The 19,545-nt window shown below is 44.7% G+C and overlaps 1 protein-coding gene across 1 annotated transcript in view; it reads right to left on the bottom strand.

The window, feature by feature from the left end:
* The window catches only part of syt3 (synaptotagmin III), a 51,078-nt gene extending 32,982 nt beyond the window's left edge, over nucleotides 1-18,096 (bottom strand). Inside the window, exons 1-4 of the mRNA XM_056288201.1 lie at nucleotides 17,946-18,096; nucleotides 10,473-10,865; nucleotides 8,375-8,489; nucleotides 7,771-7,947 (exon numbers count right to left, since the gene is read on the bottom strand). Of these exons, the coding sequence (XP_056144176.1) occupies nucleotides 7,771-7,947; nucleotides 8,375-8,489; nucleotides 10,473-10,865; nucleotides 17,946-18,096 (836 nt within the window). The remainder of the gene's footprint in view (nucleotides 1-7,770; nucleotides 7,948-8,374; nucleotides 8,490-10,472; nucleotides 10,866-17,945) is intronic.
* Nucleotides 18,097-19,545: the final 1,449 nt, after the last annotated feature.

Genomic DNA, 19,545 nt, shown 5'->3' on the forward strand with positions numbered 1-19,545 from the left:
AGAAGTCTGGCGTTCATGATACTACAGACCACCTTCCCCAGATCACTGTTCACCCAGATGTCTCAGTTATTATTAGGGTCAAATTTGTCTCTGTTATTATAGATTGGGATTATAAATCCATGATTCCAGATGTCAGGAAAATAAGCTACACTCAAAACCACACTGAATAGTTTTAATATAGCCTATTGGAATTTCTTGTTCATGTCTGGCCTTTTGTTCAACATGCCATCAGGTCCACAAGCTTTTTTATATTTGAGAGCCTGCAGTTTCTTAAGGAGTTCCTGCTCCATAATTGGGGAGTCTAATAGATTCTGATTGTCTTTTATAGCTAGCTCCAATATAGTCAACCTCATGAATTTGGGATTGCTCTGTGTTTGCATCAATTCAAACAGTGTGGTATGGAACAATGTGGTATATATTGAACTGTGTGGTATAGAACAGTGTGGTAGATATAGAATGGTGTGATACAGAACAGTGTGGTATATATATAGAACGGTGTGTCATAGAGCAGTGTGGTAAATATAGAACATTGTGGTATAGAACAATGTGGTATTTATAGAACGGCGTGGTATAGAACAGTGTGGTATAGTATATAGAATGGTGTGGTATAAAACAGTGCGGGATATATTGAACAGTGTGGTATAGAACAGTGCGCTATAGAACAGTGTGGTATGTATAGAATGGTGTAGTATAGAAAAGTGTGGTATATATAGAACGGTGTGGTATAGAACAGTGTGGTATATATAGAATTGTGTGGTATAGAACAGTGTAGTATAGTATATAGAATGGTGTGGTATAAAACAGTGCGGGATATATTGAACAGTGTGGTATAGAACAGTGCGCTATAGAACAGTGTGGTATGTATAGAATGGTGTAGTATAGAAAAGTGTGGTATATATAGAACGGTGTGGTATAGAACAGTGTGGTATATATAGAATTGTGTGGTATAGAACGGTATGGTGTGTGTGTGTGTGTGTGTGTGTGTATAATAGTGTGGTATATGTAGAACGGTGTGGTATAAAACAGTGTGGTATAGAACAGTATGGTACCAGTGTGGTATAGAACACTGTGGTATATATATAACAGTGTGGTATAGAATGGTGTGGTTTAGAACATTGTGGTGTATATATAGAACAGTGTGGTACAGAACAGTGTGGTATATATACACTCACTGGCCACTTTATTAGGTACACCTTGCTAGTACCGGGTTGGACTCCCTTTTGCCTTCAGAACTGCCTTAATCCTTCGTGGCATAGATTCAACAAGGTACTGGAAACATTCCTCAGAGAGTTTGGTCCATATTGACATGATAGCATCACGCAGTTGCTGCAGATTTGTCGGCTGCACATCCATGATGCGAATCTCCCGGTCCACCACATCCCAAAGGTACTCTATTGGATTGAGATCTGGTGACTGTGGAGGCCATTTGAGTACAGTGAACTCATTGTTATGTTCAAGAAACCAGTCTGAGATGATTCGAGCTTTATGACATGGCGCATTATCCTGCTGGAAGGAGCCATCAGAAGATGGGAACACTGTGGTCATAAGGGATGGACATGGTCAGCAACAATACTCAGGTAGGCTGTGGCGTTGACACGATGCTCAATTGGTACTAAGGGCCCCCAAGTGTGCCAAGAAAATATCCCCCACACCATTACATCACCACCACCAGCCTGAACCGTTGATACAAGGCAGGATGGATCCATGCTTTCATGTTGTTGACGCCAAATTCGAGACTCATCAGACCAGGCAACGTTTTTCCAATCTTCTATTGTCCAATTTTGGTGAGCCTGTGCGAATTGTAGCCTCAGTTTCCTGTTCTTAGCTGACAGGAGTGGACCCCCGGTGTGGTCTTCAGCTGCTGTAGCCCATCTGCCTCAAGGTTCGACATGTTGTGCGTTCAGAGATGCTCTTCTGCATACCTCGGTTGTAATGAGTGGTTATTTGAGTTACTGTTGCCTTTCTATCAGCTCGAACCAGTCTGGCCATTCTCCTCTGACCTCTGGCATCAACAAGGTATTTTCGCCCACAGAACTGCCGCTCACTGGATATTTTCTCTTTTTCGGACCATTCTCTGTAAACCCTAGAGATGGTTGTGCGTGAAAATCCCAGTAGATCAGCAGTTTCTGAAATACTCAGACCAGCCCGTCTGGCACCAACAACCATGCCACGTTCAAAGTCACTTAAATCACCTTTCTTCCCCATTCTGATGCTCGGTTTGAACTGCAGCAGATCGTCTTGACCATGTCTACATGCCTAAATGCATTGAGTTGCTGCCATGTGATTGGCTGATTAGAAATTTGCGTTAACGAGCAGTTGGACAGGTGTGCCTAATAAAGTGGCCGGTGAGTGTAGAACAGTGTGGTATAGAATGGTATGGTATGGAACAGTGTGGCATATATAGATGGGTGTGGTATAGAACAAGTGTGGTATATATTGAACAGCGTGGTATAGAATGGTGTGGTATAGAACAGTGTGGTATATATTGAACAGCGTGGTATAGAACAGTGTGGTATATATAGAACGGTGTGGTATAGAACAGTGTGGTTTATATAGAACAGTGTGGTATAGAACAGTGTGGTATATATAGAACGGTGTGGTATAGAACAGTGTGGTATACATAGAACAGTGTGGTATATATAGAACGGTGTGGTATAGAACAGTGTGGTATATATTGAACAGCATGGTATATATTGAACAGTGTGATGTATTTCTCTCTCTGTCTCACACAAACTCAAATCCATATTTGAACTTCCATAAACTCATACAAACACTCTTTGAAACCCAGACAGTGTCAGCCAACACACTCTATCACTCTCTCTTCCATCTTTAAAACACACATGCACGCACACACACACACACACACACACACACACACACACACACACACACACACACACACACACACACGCACACATGAAAATCTGTATTAAACCATCCTTGCAAAACGTATCTTTTGAGACTCAGGTAAAGCTAGTGCACACAAACTAGTTCTCTCTCTCTCTCTCTCTCTCTCTCTCTCTCTCTCTCTCTCTCTCTCTCTCTCTCTCTCTCTCTCTCTCTCTCTCTCTCTCTCTCTCTCTCTCTCTCTCTCTCTCTCTCTCTCTCTCTCTCTCTCTCTTCACACAAACCCATTTTGAACATATAACTTGAAACCAGACAGTGTCAGCCAACCCATTCTCTCAATCTCTCTTTGACTCGTCTTTCTTTTACTTACACACACACACACACACACAAACACACACACACACACACACACACACACACACACACACACACACACACACACACACACACACACACACACACATGCACCTATGTAGGATGTGTGCATAGGCTGTGGCGAGCGTCATGATCTTTGGCTCGAGGACCAGCTCATACATGCCCTTCCAGCAGCATGATGTTTGCAGCATCAGAGATGTGAGATGTAAACACAGGAAGCACAGAGCCCAGGCAAAGCAGACCATTAATAGCACTTAACATCTACTGTCTGTTATATACAGTCAACGTGGGCCCATCACACTCACACACACACACACACACACACACACACACACACACACACACACCATTGTCTGTCTAACAGACGCAAATACATACGCCCCCTAATAAAGGCACACACAACATAATACATGTGCTTATTGTGTTTGCATGCACATACAAGTACACAGCGAACCATCACTCACAAATAAAAAGAAAAGTTACAGTCGAAATGTAAGAGCCAATATTATCTGCACTTGCACACAGCCACAAACACACACAAATATGGTAGCACATAAACGCATTGATATAGACGTCTTTATGTCCAAATGAACTGCCGCCAGTTATGGGTCTAGTTCAGAAGCTGCTTATGAAGTACTTAATTAACAAATGTAGATTGCTCGCAGGCCTCGTTAGAATGCATCTCCCTGCATTAACCAACATGTCAGCACTTCAGCAAGTCCTTCAAGAGAGTGGCGTGAACTTTGGGGGAGTCAGAAGGCCAGTGGGGTCCCTGGCAGAACTGCCTTAGGTCCATCTGGACCAATCATGAATGGGACATGCTTGGCAACAACACAACCGTGGCCAATCAGTACACGTGTTTACCTCTGAGTCACGTCTAATTACAGCAATGAGATAAACATGCCCATAATGCAATCACAACCAATCATGGAGATGATGAGCAGGGCAATCATAGAATTTGGGAAAACTGCACTTCCGGTTCTGCAGTCAGATAAAAAAAAATTAACGAGAAAACCCTGACGAATTGGGATTAATCCATCTAATGGACTGTAAACCAGTATAATTTCCTGCTATGGTAGCATTAGAGGAGCCGCAGTCATCATAATCAAGTGACGGGTAATTCTTCAGTACATTACCTACTGTGTGGAAGTGTGGGGAACACGTAGAAAACAAACACACATCCCAACTCCAACCTCCAAAAAAGAGCTATACAAGTTGAAAATAAACCACTTGCAGAGAACCAACACATCCACTTTTTATCAAACTAAAAGCACTAAAATGTAAAGCTCTGATTGATTTTAAAACTATTCAAATCATCTACAGAGTAATAAATCACCAATTACTTATTAGTGTCCAAGGGTTGTTCCAACTGAGAGAAAGTAAATGTAATTTGAGAGGAACCTGTATATTAAAACACCCCCAGTAAGGACAGATGCAAAACATTGCCAAGGGAGTTGGTAACTGCAGTGATGAGCTGAAAACATATGGTATTCTAGCTGAACTGAAAAGACTCTTCAGAAAAAGAAAAAAAACAACCATAATGAACGGTTATGAGATGGACCAGTGACCAGTTTTTTTTGGGGGGGGGGGGTTGTCCAAATGAGTTGATTTGTTTCAGCTGACTGAAAAAGATATCACAGTCACAGATGGCTGTAACTTGAACTTTAATTTCTTATTTTCAAAGCATGAATAGCATATGGGGGTAGGACGAGAGAAGTTCTCAACTTCTTCTGAGCACTTTTGAACATGATCGGAATTATTCTCATCTCATCTCATCTTCTCTCATCTCATCATCATCATCAGCCGCTTCTCCGGGGTCAGGTCGCGCTGGCAGCAAGCTAAGTAGGGCACTCCAGATGTCCCTCTCCCCAGTAATGCCCTCCAGCTCCTCCTGGGGGATCCCAAGGCGTTCCCAGGCCAGATTGGACATGTAGTTCCTCCAGCAAGTTCTGGGTCTACCGCGGGGTCTCCTCATAGTTGGACGTGCCCGGAAAACCTCCAAAGGAAGGCGCCCAGGAGGCATCCTAATCAGATGCCCGAACCACCTCAACTGGCTCCTTTCAATGCGAAGGAGCAGCGGCTCTACTCCAAGCTCCCTCCAGATGTCCGAGCTCCTCACCCTATCTCTAAGGCTGAGCCCAGACACCCTACAGAGGAAACTCATTTCAGCCGCTTGTATCTGCGATCTCACTCTTTCAGTCACTACCCAAAGCTCATGACCATAGATGAGGGTTGGAAAGAAGATTGACTGGTAAATTGAGAGCTTTGCCTTCCGGCTCAGCTCCCTCTTCACCACAACAGCCTGGTACAACATCCGCATACTGCACCAATCTGCCTGTCAATCTCTCGCTCCATCCTACCCTCTCTTGTGAACTAGATCCCACAATACTTGAACTCCTTCACTTAGGGCAGCAACTCATCCCCAACCCGGAGGGATTAAGCCACCATTTTCCAGTAGAGAACCATGGCCTCAGACTTGAGGTGCTGACTCTCATCCCGGCCATTTCACACTCAGCTGTAAACCGCCCCAGTGCGTGTTGGAGGTCGTGTTCTGATGAAGCCAACAAAACCACATCATCTGTGAAGAGCAGAGATGCAATTCTGAGGTTCCCAAAACAGACACACTCCTCACCTTGGCTGCGCCTTGAGATCCTGTCCATGAGTATCACAAACAGATCTGGAGACAAGGGACAACCTTGGCGGAGTCCGACACCCACTGAAAACGTGTTTGATTTTATGCTGAGAATACAGATACAGCTCTCACTTTGGTTACACAAGGACCGGATGGCTTGTAGCAACTGCCGCAGTAGCCCATACTCCTGCAGTACCTCCCACAGAGTGCCCCGGGGTACACAGTTGTAAGACTTCTCCAAGTCCACAAAACACATGTAGACTGGCTGGTCAAACTCCCACGCCCCTCTCAGCACTTCCGCAAGGGTAAAGAGTTGGTCCATATTCCACAGCCAGGATGGAATCCGCATTGCTTCTCCTGGATCCGAGCTTCGCCAATCGGTTGCAGCCTCCTTTCCAGCACCCTAGAGTCGACTTTCCCAGGGAGGCTGAGCAGTGAGATGCCCCCGATAATTGGAGCACACCCTCCAGTCCAATCTGGATTATTTGAGTTGCTTATTTGTTGCTTATTTGTTGCTGATGATTTTGTTTGTTTGTTTATTTGTTTTGACTGCTTATTTGTTTTCTTTAACACGTTCAATAGAATTGATTGATGGAGCTCATTGAGATGCTCGGGCTTAACTAGAAATGACAGGTACAGGCTTGTGTATAAAACTCCCCCCATTTCCGTGTCATGTCACGGCAAACGATGTTCGCTGCAAAGTCAGGCTGGCAGGTGTTTCCCCTGTCACATGTACTTCATCACAGCAACACAGGAGCAGGTTTGGAAACCAAGACTTTTACATAATCGCTTCTTGGCACACTAAAGAAAATATACCTGCATCTACTCAAACGGTGAGGGGAAATTCACGACTCCGCTCCTTGCAGACAATGCTTGAAAGCGAGACGTTATCCCCACAGTGGCGATTTGTCAGCTTTTGAAAGGGGTGTCAATAAAGCTACTTCCCCCCAGAGGCCCTCAGAAAGATTGACATTGCTGTACCATCTGTTATTCCCCAAACAACGAAGGCTTCGCACATTAACGTCCCCATCTCATCGCATTTCCTCCGCTAACAGCACGGCACACACATGCACGTGGGTCACGTGTGCGCGCGCGCCGACACGACGGCTCACACTTTCCTGCAGCTCGATCTCTGATCTGCCCTGCTGTTCTCTCACTCGTCTCTCCAGAACAATTCCTCGCCGATGTAACGACAGTCAGCGTGGCGGAACATAAATTATCTCGCAGCTTCAGAAATGTGGAGGGGAAACACACAAACCGTTTCCATCATCAGCCACCCCCAACCTCCTGCTAACTGCATGTGTAATTCCAAGCAGAAGACAGTGTTGTGTTATTACGTGTTGACAGGGGCTGCTGTTTAAAGTGGCTCACCATGTATAATTCATGACTGAGACGGCCTCTCGCTCCGCGTTTCTCCGACCATCAGCAGTTTCCTCCCATTGTTATGTTTCTGTATGTCAAGGCAGGCAGAAACGGCGGGCCTCGCCGGCCCAGCTGCACACTTAAGCAAGCAAGGGGCAAACACCCCCACCCTAGCACACACACATAGACACACACACACACACACACGCACGCACACACACACACACACACTCCCTTCACTCCATCCTCTCTGCATGGCACATGGAACATAAATTCACCAGCTGACAGCGTTCATAGGGGCGTGTTAGAGGCCCTCACAAAAGCAAAATGAAAGTAAATAAAAGAACAATTTCCAAAAAGGCTCCAACATTCCTGCAAACATCTACATCTCTCTGCCACGCATCATCCGAAAAGAACAGAGGGCTGTATTGTCATTTATATTTCACATAACCGGCCTGTGAGGTGGGAGGGGAGACGTGTGTGTGTGTGTGTGTGTGTGTGTGTGTGTGTGTGTGTGTGTGTGTGTGTGTGTGTGTGTGGACTCACTGACTTACTTGAAGGCGTAACGCAGAAGGAAGCTTATCTTGCCGCAGGTGTCGCCCTGTTTCCCCTCCCCCTGGTCACCCTTGGGTTTGTAGAGTTCTGGTTTGATCTGGCCGATGCTGGTTACCTGCTCCTTCTCCTCACCGTGGAAGTCTGGGCTGGAGAGCTGGTGAGTCATGGGCTTGGGCCTGAAGACACACACAAGAGCTTGGAGGGTAAATACAAAGTAAGGCGTGCCCACAGATAAGAGGGGAATGGTGCTACAGCTGACTGTGACACACACTGAAGTATAATGCAAACACATACTGGGCACAAACAAGACTATCTCAAAATAATTACATGCATGCTTGCACACACATACAGAGACAGACTCACAAACTGACACTCTTACACACACATAAACAAACGTGCACACACCAACACAATAGAGAAATGCAGGTGCAGACACACAAACACACACACACACACACACACACACACACACTGTAGCACATCACCACACACACATATAAGCAAACAATTCTGCATGTGGGCACACACATGCACACACACACACACACACACACACACACACACACACACACACACACACACACACACAGAGAGAGCACTGACCGTGAGGTGACCTGCTGCTGAGAGTGTGCATTAGGGAGGTCTTTATGAGGCTGGGCTCCTCCTCCTCCCTCTGAGTTAGGGACGTCTGGAGACGTCTGGCTCAGCTTCAGAGTACCTAACAGCAGGAGAACGGAGACAGAATATGTCTCTAGTGTCCCTTCTGTTACTGTCCTGACACACACACTAATTACTGTGGATCTACAAGTGACGCCTTTTTATTGTAAAGCAGGGGTGGTGTCATTGATGTGATTGATTGTATTACATTACATGGAGCTAACAGATAGTTTGTGGTCGAGAGCAGAAAGGGCCCAGAGGGAGACATTCGCAAGGGGAAGAACTAGGTGGTTTTTTGTGGGGGGTTTTTTACTACTAACAAGTGGGTGAATTTTTCACTGCTTGGACATAAAATACATTTATTGAACACAAGTTTGAAAATTCTTGAATTAATTTCTTATTCAAATTCAGTCTCAGTGTATTTTTACAGTCCATATTACAAACGTCTGCATACTCAAATTAAAAACTGATACACAAAAGTTCAAAATCTAACATATAAAATACAAACTGATAGCAATTTGCTAAGTCTCTAATGCTATACTGAAATACATTCAAAACCCTAACAGAGGTTTGTAGGTACAGAGACAAACTGCTGGTTGAACTTTCATGATGTGTCAAGAGCACATCATGAAATGACTATTCAACATGCACCTGGCAAGAAATATAGGAAGACAAAAGGCTGGACAATGGAGAAAGAGAGGAGTGTGAAAGAGAAAAAGAGGAGAATGAGAAAGAGAATGAGAACGAGAAAGAAAGAGGAGAAAGAGTGAGAAAGAATGTGAATGAGGAGAACGAAAAAGAAAAAGGAGAATGAGAAAGAATGAGAATAAGAAAAAAGAGGAGAATGAGAATGAATGAATGAATGAATGAAGAAAATGAGAATGAGAAAGAGAATGAGAAAAAGAGGAGAATGAGAAAGAATGATGAGAATGAGAAAAAAGAGAATGAGAAAGAATATGAATTAATTGATTAATTCATTGATTGATCAATTAATTAGAAAGCATGAGAATGAGAACGAGCGAATGAGAAAAGGGCGAATGGGAAAGTGTGTGAATGAGAAAGAAAGAGAACAGGAAAGAGAATGAGAAAGAGAGGAGTGTGACTAGAGAAGAGAGTGAAAGAGGAAGAAAAATGGCTAGGTGATGGAGACAGAGAGGAGTGTGAATGTGTGGTGGCACTCAACATGGAGGAAGTAGACCAGGTGGAATACAGCCAGCATGGCTGTACCTGTGTCTTACTGTATTCTTCTACAGAACCTTTTGTCACTGTAAACTACACCGATGTGCTGCACTGGAGAGGGACAACTGTTAGTATTGGAATCACGTTTTAATTTGTGACTGCTTCATGCAGCATTTCTATTATGCGTTGTACAATCTGTGGTATATTCTATACCAGAGGTGGGCAGTCTTATCCAGAAAGGGCCAGTGTGGGTGAAGGTTTTTGTTTCACCCAGGCAGTTACACCCCTGTGTCTCCTGAGCAAGTTCCTCAGCAAAGACTCTACTGGTTGACTAGTGGGATCAGGTGTGTGTCACTGCTTGGCTGCAACAGAAACCTCCACCCACAACGGCCCTTTGCTGGATAAGATTGCCCACCCCTGTGCTGTGCATTAACGTGGTGCTGCCCTGGCACTGCGGTAGCCAGGTGGTTTCAGTGCATGCCACATAACCCCAATGTCCCTGGTTCAGTTACAGCCAGTGACCGTTGTTACATGCCGTACTCATGTCTCCGTCCCCTGGTTTTCTGTCTGCCAAGTCACTATCCTCTCTCCAATAAAGACAACAACAACAAAAAACATGTGCCGTTCTGTTTGTAATGGGAAGTATTTTATCAATGGGGAAAATAAAATGTATCCATGAGATAATAAGTATTCATCATGCTGGTGCCTTGTGAATTTTTTTACTGTTTAGTATACAGATAAATCTAATAAACAGTAAGGGAGTATATCGAATTGAAAGCTATTAGGTAATGGACTACACTACATTCATAGTCGGGGTGTGATTTGGTCTGCGAAGTAATACTGCATGCACAGCTGCTGCCCTCACCCGCATTGTTGGGGTAGGAGTCCATGTCCAGGTAGGAGGGTTCCTGGGTCTCCTGGGGACCCCCGACCACACCTCCGACCTCCCCTCTCTCCAACCCCACCAGCTCGGAGAAATGGGGGTGGTGCTGGCCCTGCTGCCCCAGGGTTGGGTAGAGCGATGAGGAGGAGTGGCCCTCCTTCCTCTGCAGGAGCGGGGGAAGGAGTGAGGCCCCTCCGCCACCGAGACCTCCAACGCCGGCGCCTCCGGGCAGGAGCCCCGACGTCAGGCTCAGGCCCCCGCCCTCCTTGTCTCTCCATGGCAACCAGCAGAGCTTCCAGGAGACGAAGAGAGAGACGGAGAGAAGCACGATGCCGCAGAAGGTCACAATCACCGACAGCAGACTGACGGAGATCTCTACAGGACAATGGAGGAATGATAGGACAGAAAGAGAAAGAGAGACAGATAAAGGGAGGGGGGGCAGGCTTTCAGGAAACAGAAGGTGTCCAAACCACAAATTCATCCATATATTTCATATTTCCCTCTTTAAAGAGGTAGTAAACCCGTTTCACAACAAATAAGACAACAAAAAACCAGAACGTTACGCAGCCACACTGAGGGGAACATCTGCTTTTTGTCGTGTGTAGGAAAGAACACACATCACAACCAACAATGGCAAACTGCCCACATCAGATGGGGGCACCAAAGACACAGAGACCAGTGTGACATAGTCAACCCATGTGGTGCCCAGCGTGTTGGACCAACAGAATATGAGGCGAGGAGAAAGACGACACACTGTTGCCTACCAAACACGGGGATCGCCGGTTCGAAGCCCCGTGTTACCTGCAGCTTGGTCGGCATCTCTAGATACACAATTAATTGGCCGTGTTTGCAGGTGGGTATCCGAATTTTGGGTATGTGTCCTGGTCGCTGCACTAGTGCCTCCTCTGGTTGGTTGGGGGCGCCTGCTCTGGGGGGAAGGGAGAACTGGGGGGAATAGCGTGATCCTCCCATTTGGTACGTCCCCCTGGTGAAACTCCTCACTGTCAGGTGAAAAGAAGCGGCCCTTCTCGGATCGACAGAGGGGTTGGTTCAGTGACTGAGACGGCTCGAAAGAGTGGGGTAATTGGCCAAGTACAACTGGGGAGAAAAAAAGGGAGGGAACCCCTCGGACGTAACCCCCCCTCCAAATAAAAAAGAAAAAGAAAGACGACACGCAGGTGTTAGAAACGAATCTCTCTGGGTAGACTTGAGAGGAGCTAGGACAAGATGTTCTACTACAACACTTCTACCTTTAGTCTAACCCACACCTCCATCACTGTCCTCTACACCTACACCCCTTTATATCCTATATACATGGACACCTACATCACTGTCCTCCACACCCACTCCCCTTTATATCCTTTATACATGGACACCTCCATCACTGTCCTCCACACCCACTCCCCTTTATATCCTTTATACATGGACACCTCCATCACTGTCTTCTACATCTACACCCCTTTATATCCTTTATACATGGACACCACCATCACTGTCCTCTACATCTACACCCCTATATCCTTTATACATGGACACCTTCATCACTGTCCTCTACATCTACACCCCTTTATATCCTTTATACATGGACACCTTCATCACTGTCCTCTACATCTACACCCCTTTATATCCTTTTTACATGGACACCTTCATCACTGTCGCCATCTACACCCCTTTATATCTTTTTTATATGTGTGAGTAGGCAGAGATAGGCTAAAAACGGGTGATTAACTCCTCTTTAATATTTACAAGCTGTGCAATATGGGTTTCAAAAGAAGATTACTTGGTTTTACGGTAAACCGTTGCATGGTAAATAAGCCATATCATCATGATCAGCAAAAGCCCACATCATATTTCTATAAAGTAGAAGATTTTCATGTAGGGGGCAGGAGGAAAGGGTACCCCCTGTGGTAGTAATTTGCCATGCAAGCCCTGAAGCTCATCTCACCACATATGAATTCTGAGCTTCAGCGGGGCAGCTGTCAGCAGCGTGAATATCTTAAGATGAGGAAAGAGCAAACAATGGAAATAGTAACGCCCACAATGATGCTCCTGTGCAATGTTATTAAGCATCTCCTGGTGGTTATGAGCTTTTAATCTTTTGACGGCTGAGGGATTGGGTCTGGGGTGAGAGAGGGAGGTGGATGAGTCATCCAGATGAAACACAGCCAGAGGAGGAGAAAAGCGCCATTTCAGCACCAGAATGCTGGGCAGTTCCAGCAGCCCACTCCTTCAGAAGAGACTGTGGATAAGCTACAGTAGAGGCCATACCAGCTGTGAGCCTCGGGACCCTTTGCAGGTCTGTTGATCGTCGAGATGTGCGTACTGTAGACGTGCCATGGAACTACATTAGCATGTATGAGTGTCCCAAACTGCTTCTTGTATAATTATAAAGAACATTTCTGATGACCGCCAATGAGAGCAAAGGATCCTACTGTATCATAGCCCCATCCCGGCTAATATATACGGTAAAGCACTTAATCAAAGAGATTCATTCTGGGATCGGTAAGGCTTAGTAGATCTAGCTGCTAATGTCCCTAAACCTTCTCCTCGGCATCTTGGGTTATTTTCGGACAGGAGCGCTGCCAGTTAACCACTTCGGCTGACTGTGGCTTAGCTGAGCATTACCCTGGAGTTAAACAGTGAGACCGCCATCCCAGAAAAATATTTGTACCCTCCACACACACACACACGCACAGACATTAATTGACATCGATTGACTTGAGTTCAGAGTGGCTTTGTGGGCATGATAAAGACATAAACACTATTCAGATTACACAAACGACAGTGAAATTTTATCTGTAAAGCACTGACAGAGAGGCTGAGAGCAAATGAATGTACAAACACGAGCAGGACTCGGGTACATCTTCTGGAATTCAGCACGCCTTCTGTTGCTATCTCCCTCCTTCCCTCCCTCTCCCTCTCTTCTAATCCTCTCTCTTACATCCCTTGTTCCTCACACTAATTTTTTCATGCCATCTCTCTCTGCATGCTCTTCCTTTCTCCTCTCCTCATCGTGTCTTTGTGCATCCCTCCAACCTCCTCTCTTGTCCCTTCTCCCTCCCCATCTCAACCACGACTGTCTGTCTCCCTCACGAACCCCCATCTCACCCTTCTCCGGCGAATTTCACTCTTTCCTCTCTCCTCTCTAGAGTCCTATGATGAATAATTCATCAGTCTGTGTATGTCATTAATCAGCGCTTGTTCAAAAGAAATGATCAGAGAGAGAGAGAGAGAGAGAGAAAGAGAGAGAGAGAGAGACAGAGAACAAAAGGTGGGGTGGGAAAGAGAGAGAGACATTGATCTGTCACTGTGAAGAACAAGGCATGAAGAAGAAGAGAGGAGGGTGGAGGTGAAAAGAGAGAAAGATGCAAGGGGGAAGGAGCAAGAAAGGCAGGGAACATTGCTGAGGTGGGGTGGTGTGAGGAGCAGGAGGAAGAAGTTGAAGGGGAAGAGAAGGTGAAGTATCACAAGGTAGAGAGCAGCAAGAGACAGGTGAAGAGGTAAGGGTGGAGGTGGGGGAGAAGGTTGAGGAAGAGGGGACACAAACAGGACAAAACAGAATAGTGCACAAGTCATAACTGACATATTGGCTGACCTCTTTACACTGTCTTGTTCACTGGGGGGTTGGTGGAGGGAGTTGATGATAGGCAACCGCCATCATGTGTGAAAAAAATGGAGACTGACGAGATAATGGCAGAGAGGGAAAGACCAATAGACAAGGTGACAGGAAGAAAGATGGGAAGCAAAGGGAATAGAAGGCGATGCTGATTTAAAATGAAAGCTGAAGAAGGGAAGGGTTTGGCATGACACGGTTGATCCAGATGGGGAAGAAGAAAAAACAAGGCCTTGTTTTTAGGTGTGTGATTTGGCAGATAAGGGGGCACGAATACTAAGACGAGGCTGTGATCAAAGTGTGTGGAGACTGTCTGCAGGTAAACCTTTTCCATTTGCCTACAAGGTGATCCACGAAGGATCCCTCGCAAATCCACAAAATGTAGTTAACGGGGTAGCTGAATGGGTTGGTGGGGGTAGGGAGGTTCTCTGATGCCAACTGCGAAGTGAGACTGGGACTCTCTGTCAATAAGTGAGTGACTGTTGTAACCCCGCTGGGAGTCGCACATTCTCTACATCAAACACATCTCCACTGCTTACTCAAGCCACTTGCTGTGACAGCGTTTGTTAGCCCGTGCTCTCAGAAGGTTGGGTTGAGGATGGGTTGTCAGCAAACAAACACTACGGCTGGTGAGTAAGGGGCGCCGACGCCTAAAACATTTTCACCCAGGACCAAGCACATCTCCAAAAGCTACAGGACACTAAACCATGCCTATACACTCTAGTCTGCACCACAGCACACTGCTCTTCCAAAAAGATCAAGGAGAACCCCAATACAATACTGATGTAATCCACTGTGCACCATAACACACCTATGCTGATTAAAAACACTACATATTTGTTGTAACTGATGTAATTATGATCAGAGGGATATGAATTCCACAGAGGCTCTTTCACTGCCATATGCTGGACGTGTATTGTAGCCTATGCAGCAGAGCCAATTAATATTTCATAGTTTATATTGGGCTTCTTTATTTGCTCTGAGAGCGCAAGACCTATGACCAGCCTTATAGTATAATAATATAATAATACACTTTACACTTGAGCACCTTTATAAACAGAGTTTACAAAGTGCTTGACAGACACAGAAATTAAAGCGTTATACTCAGAAAGCAATACACAACAGAAAACAAAATAAGGCCACACAAAAGCAAGACAAAATTAAGGTAAAATCAAGGTAAAGTTAAAAAAAAAGATGCAAAACCACAGTAGAGAGAAAATAGAAGGGTGTTGAAAGATAGACGTAAAAGTAATAAAAAGTCAGTAAAAAAATCAATGAAAAATGTAAATATAAATACAATTAAAAGAATAAAAGCAATAAAAAGATGACATCACATAAAACCAAGTCTATAAAAATAGGTTTTAAGAAGTGTTTTAAAAGAAGACACTGATTCTACAAGTCTTATCTCCTCAGACAGGTCATTCCAAAGCCTAGGGGCCCTGACGGCAAAAGCACAGTCACCTTTAGATTTAAACCTCGACTTTGGAACTGCCAGAAGGCCCCACCTGAGGATCTAAAGGCTGCGAACTGACTCATGTAGAGTCAACAATTCTAATATGTAACTTTGGGCCAGGCCCAGACGTGCTTTAAAAGTGATCAGTAAAATCTTAAAATCAATTCAAAACAAACAGGGAGCCCATTGAAGAGAGGCCAAGATTGGAGTGATGTGATGTTGTTTGTTGAAACCAGTAAGAAGTCTAGCTTCTGCATTCTTAACTAGTTGGAGGTGCGATAGGGACTTTTGGTTTATGCCAGAAAGGAGGGAGTTACAGTAGTCAAGTCTAGAGAAAACAGGAACATGAATTACTTTTTCCAGGTTAGAGTGTGTTTGCATCGACTAAATTCTAGAGATAGTTCTTACTTGAAGGAAACAGGACTGGACAGTTTCTTAATCCATGGTTCAAAGCTTAAATCTGGGTCAAATAGCACTCCCAAATATCTGGCAACAGGCTTCACATTCGCAGACAAGGGACCAAGCCCACTGCCAATAAGACTGATAGGGTTTGGGGGACTGAACAATATGATTCCTGATTTTGAGTTATTGAATTGAAGATAATTTTGTGCCATCCAACAGTTGATATCACTGAGACAATCTAGAACAGCAGCTAGGCGTTTTGGGTCCCCAGGTCTCAGGGGAAGGTATACCTGTGTGTCGTTGGCATAGCAATGAAAAGAGACATTATGATGTTGGATGATTTGGCCAAGTAGAAGCATGCAGATAGAAAATAAAATTGGACCTAACATTGAACCTTGTGGTACATCACAGGTAATGTGAGCTGTAGAAGATGAGTAACTACCTATGGTGACCGAGTAGGATCTCTCTAAGAATAAAACCAACTAAGTACAGTGTCCTTGATGCCAAACCTGCGTTTAAGATTATCAATTAAAATGGTATGATCTACTGTGTCAAAAGCTGCACTTAGGTCTAAAAGAATTAATATTGTGCTGTCCTCCATTGGCTGCTAAAAGGAGATCATTGGTTAGCATGAGGAGGGCCGTTTCTGTGCTGTGTAAAGCTCTAAAACCTGACCGAAACACCTCAAATATTTGTTTATGACACATAAAAGCTAGAAGATGGGTTGAAACCACTTTTGCTAAAACTTTAGATAAAAACGGAAGTTCAGAGAATGGCCTAAAGATTTTAAGAACAGAAGGAACAATGTAAGGTTTCTTTAAAAGAGGTTGGACCAAATCATGTTTAAAAATAGATGCAAAAATGCCTGTTGCTAAGGAGCTATTAATAATCAATAAAATACTGAGTCCAACTGTGTCAATAACCTCTTTAGGAAATTTAGTGGGAATAATATCAAGGCTGCAAGGGGTTGATTTCATATGGGATATCATTTCAGATAAAAGGACCATGATACAGCTTCAAAATTGCTAAGATACTAGCATGTAAAAGACAGTCTGGGGGGCAATTGGTTGCCTTATATCCTTGACCCTATTTATAGAAAGTTAAAAAATTAAAAACTTCTCACACATCTCTTGTGACAGGGGGAGGAGGTGATGACCAAGTCTATTGCCTTGAATAAAATTCTGGGGTTAGAGTGATTTGCTAAAATTAAATTAGAGAAGAATGCTCTTGCTTCTTCAACTACCTTTTGATATTTCCTCATTGCATCTTTCCAGATGTCATAAAACACATGTAAACCTGCTTTTTCCATTTACATTCCTTTCTCATACAGTCTCTCTTTAATTCCTAGGTGGATTCAATCAGCCAGGGCTGCAGTGTTCTTTGACTTTTTGTCTTTGTGGGGGCGACAGAGTCCAGAACCTTCTGACAAGTGTGATTAAATAGGGAGACCAGCTCCTCTGTGTTAAAATGTAGGTTAAAGGCAGTTAAACAAGCAGCAATAAAAAGCTAAGAAAACTTGCTAGCAGAGGTAGAGTTAAAAACAGGGCAGCGGACAGGTGTACTGTGATTAATAGGTCGTTGGGATAAAGCCACACTGTGTGATCAGACACACAGATCCTTAGTCTCAAAGTTGCCCAGGCTGAGACCACCGTACAGAACTAGGTCTGTGTGTGGAACTTTGAATGTGCGGGTTCTTGTATTGCCTGAGTGAGGTTAAAAGATTCCAAAGTGTCCACAAAACCGATGACAAAAGTCTGAGAAGGGCAGCGGACATGTATGTTAAAATCTCCTAAAACAAGAATTTTGTCATTCTTGGACATAAAATGGGATAGTAACTCAGCAAACTCTTGAGTAAAAACATAGTTTGGCCTGGGTGGTCTGTAGATTTTTTTAAAGATACTTATGAAAGCAGGTCTCCTCCATAACATTTGGCTCCTAATTGGTTAACATCCTAATCTATGTGACGGCGCCATGGGAGCTGTGATACCTGTGTCAAGCTGTCTATTGCGACCTCTCAGCAGGTAGCTGAACTCCTGGCAGTGTTCACTCTGGCTGTAGCCTCTGGGGGAGTTGAAGCAAAGCTCCTCCACCAGCACCAGCGCCTTCTTACACAGGTCTTCATCCCAGTCCCCCGACATCCTCCAATCTGCATCGCACTCTCACCTCTTCAATCAGCCGATGACAGTGCAGCCCTCGCCGCCCTCACCTATCGGACGGCGCTCAGGGAAGCACTGGATTTGCCCGTCCACCTTTCTCCGGAGGCGTCAAGTTGAAGAAGAGGAGGAGGGTGGAGGACGAGGCAGACCTGGCAACGCCAGGACAGGAAGAAGGGGGAGGGGTGCTCTTGGGTGTCTGATTCTGGATGACGCTACCAGAAGGACTGAGCCACACCCATCCCCTCTCACTTCTCCTAACAGAGAGAAGGAGAATAGAGAGGAATTGACTACATCAGTGTGAGGAAATAAATCTGTACAGATCAATATTCAAGTGTGTTCTAGCCTTGTAAGTTACAAACGTGCACATTTACAATGGGATCTAGACAGCAGTGGAATTAATGAAGTGAATTATGGCTCATGAAACTGCTAATATTGCACTAAAGAGAAGTAGCCTTGGTCGTTTTTTCTCTTTAGTGGCTGTTTTTGTGTAGGTGTAACCAAATTTAACAATCTGACTAGAAAACATTGAGAAAAAGTGAGGTGGATGATATGCCCACCAGGCCAGAGCAGATAATGCATAAAGACTCCCATGAGGGAATGCTTTCAATCGAAAAGAGCAAGATACAGCAAGATAAAATAATGGGAATTCAAAAACAACTTAACAAGGGCATAAAAACATAACATAACCCATAATTCGATTAATTCTCTTCCTTAATGAGTATACTTTAGTTATGGGGGGGAAAGCCGGTATCTACAGCATTTCCAGACCAGTCACAAATGCATCCAGTCACGATCAGTGTGTTTTCACCTTTACTGAACCGGACTGTCGAGGCACTGACTCATGCTGAACTTGGAAGATGGAGTGGAGTCACTCTACATGGAACAAAACTCTTTGCAACAGATCCCGCTCAGCAGTATTAAGTTATGCCTCCAGTGGATGCATCACCTTTTGCTTGTTATTTTCCTAATGTATCAGCGGAAGAGCAAGGCGCTTGCGGTACAGACGGTGTGTTTCACAGCAAGCCAGGGACACCATTGAGCTGTTAGTCATCTAGCTCCAAAAGGAAACAGTAGATTGTGTTGGCTTTCTGGGTCTTCCCTGCACATCAGTGAGGATTGGGATTAAGTATTAGGTTTGTGGAACGTCTTTTCATTGGAACATCACCTGCAAAACAACAACAACAAAAATTAATGACTGAGGCAGATGAGGTCATGGGGAACAATGGAGAACGGCATATAACATAGCAGTAAACTGAAATTCTACTCTAGCATATGAAGGAGCACAATAAGAACAGATGCGTCCTGTCAGATGCATCTGACAGGACACACAAGCGGGGCAGGCTAAGCTAACTGCTAGCCCAAGCAGACCAACAGTTCTGATAACACTGAGAACGGTCTGAACGGAAGAGCCTCCTCTGGCGTTGACTGTGG

The sequence above is a fragment of the Lampris incognitus genome, chromosome 10 (assembly GCF_029633865.1).
Source record: "Lampris incognitus isolate fLamInc1 chromosome 10, fLamInc1.hap2, whole genome shotgun sequence".
NCBI lineage: Eukaryota > Metazoa > Chordata > Actinopteri > Lampriformes > Lampridae > Lampris > Lampris incognitus.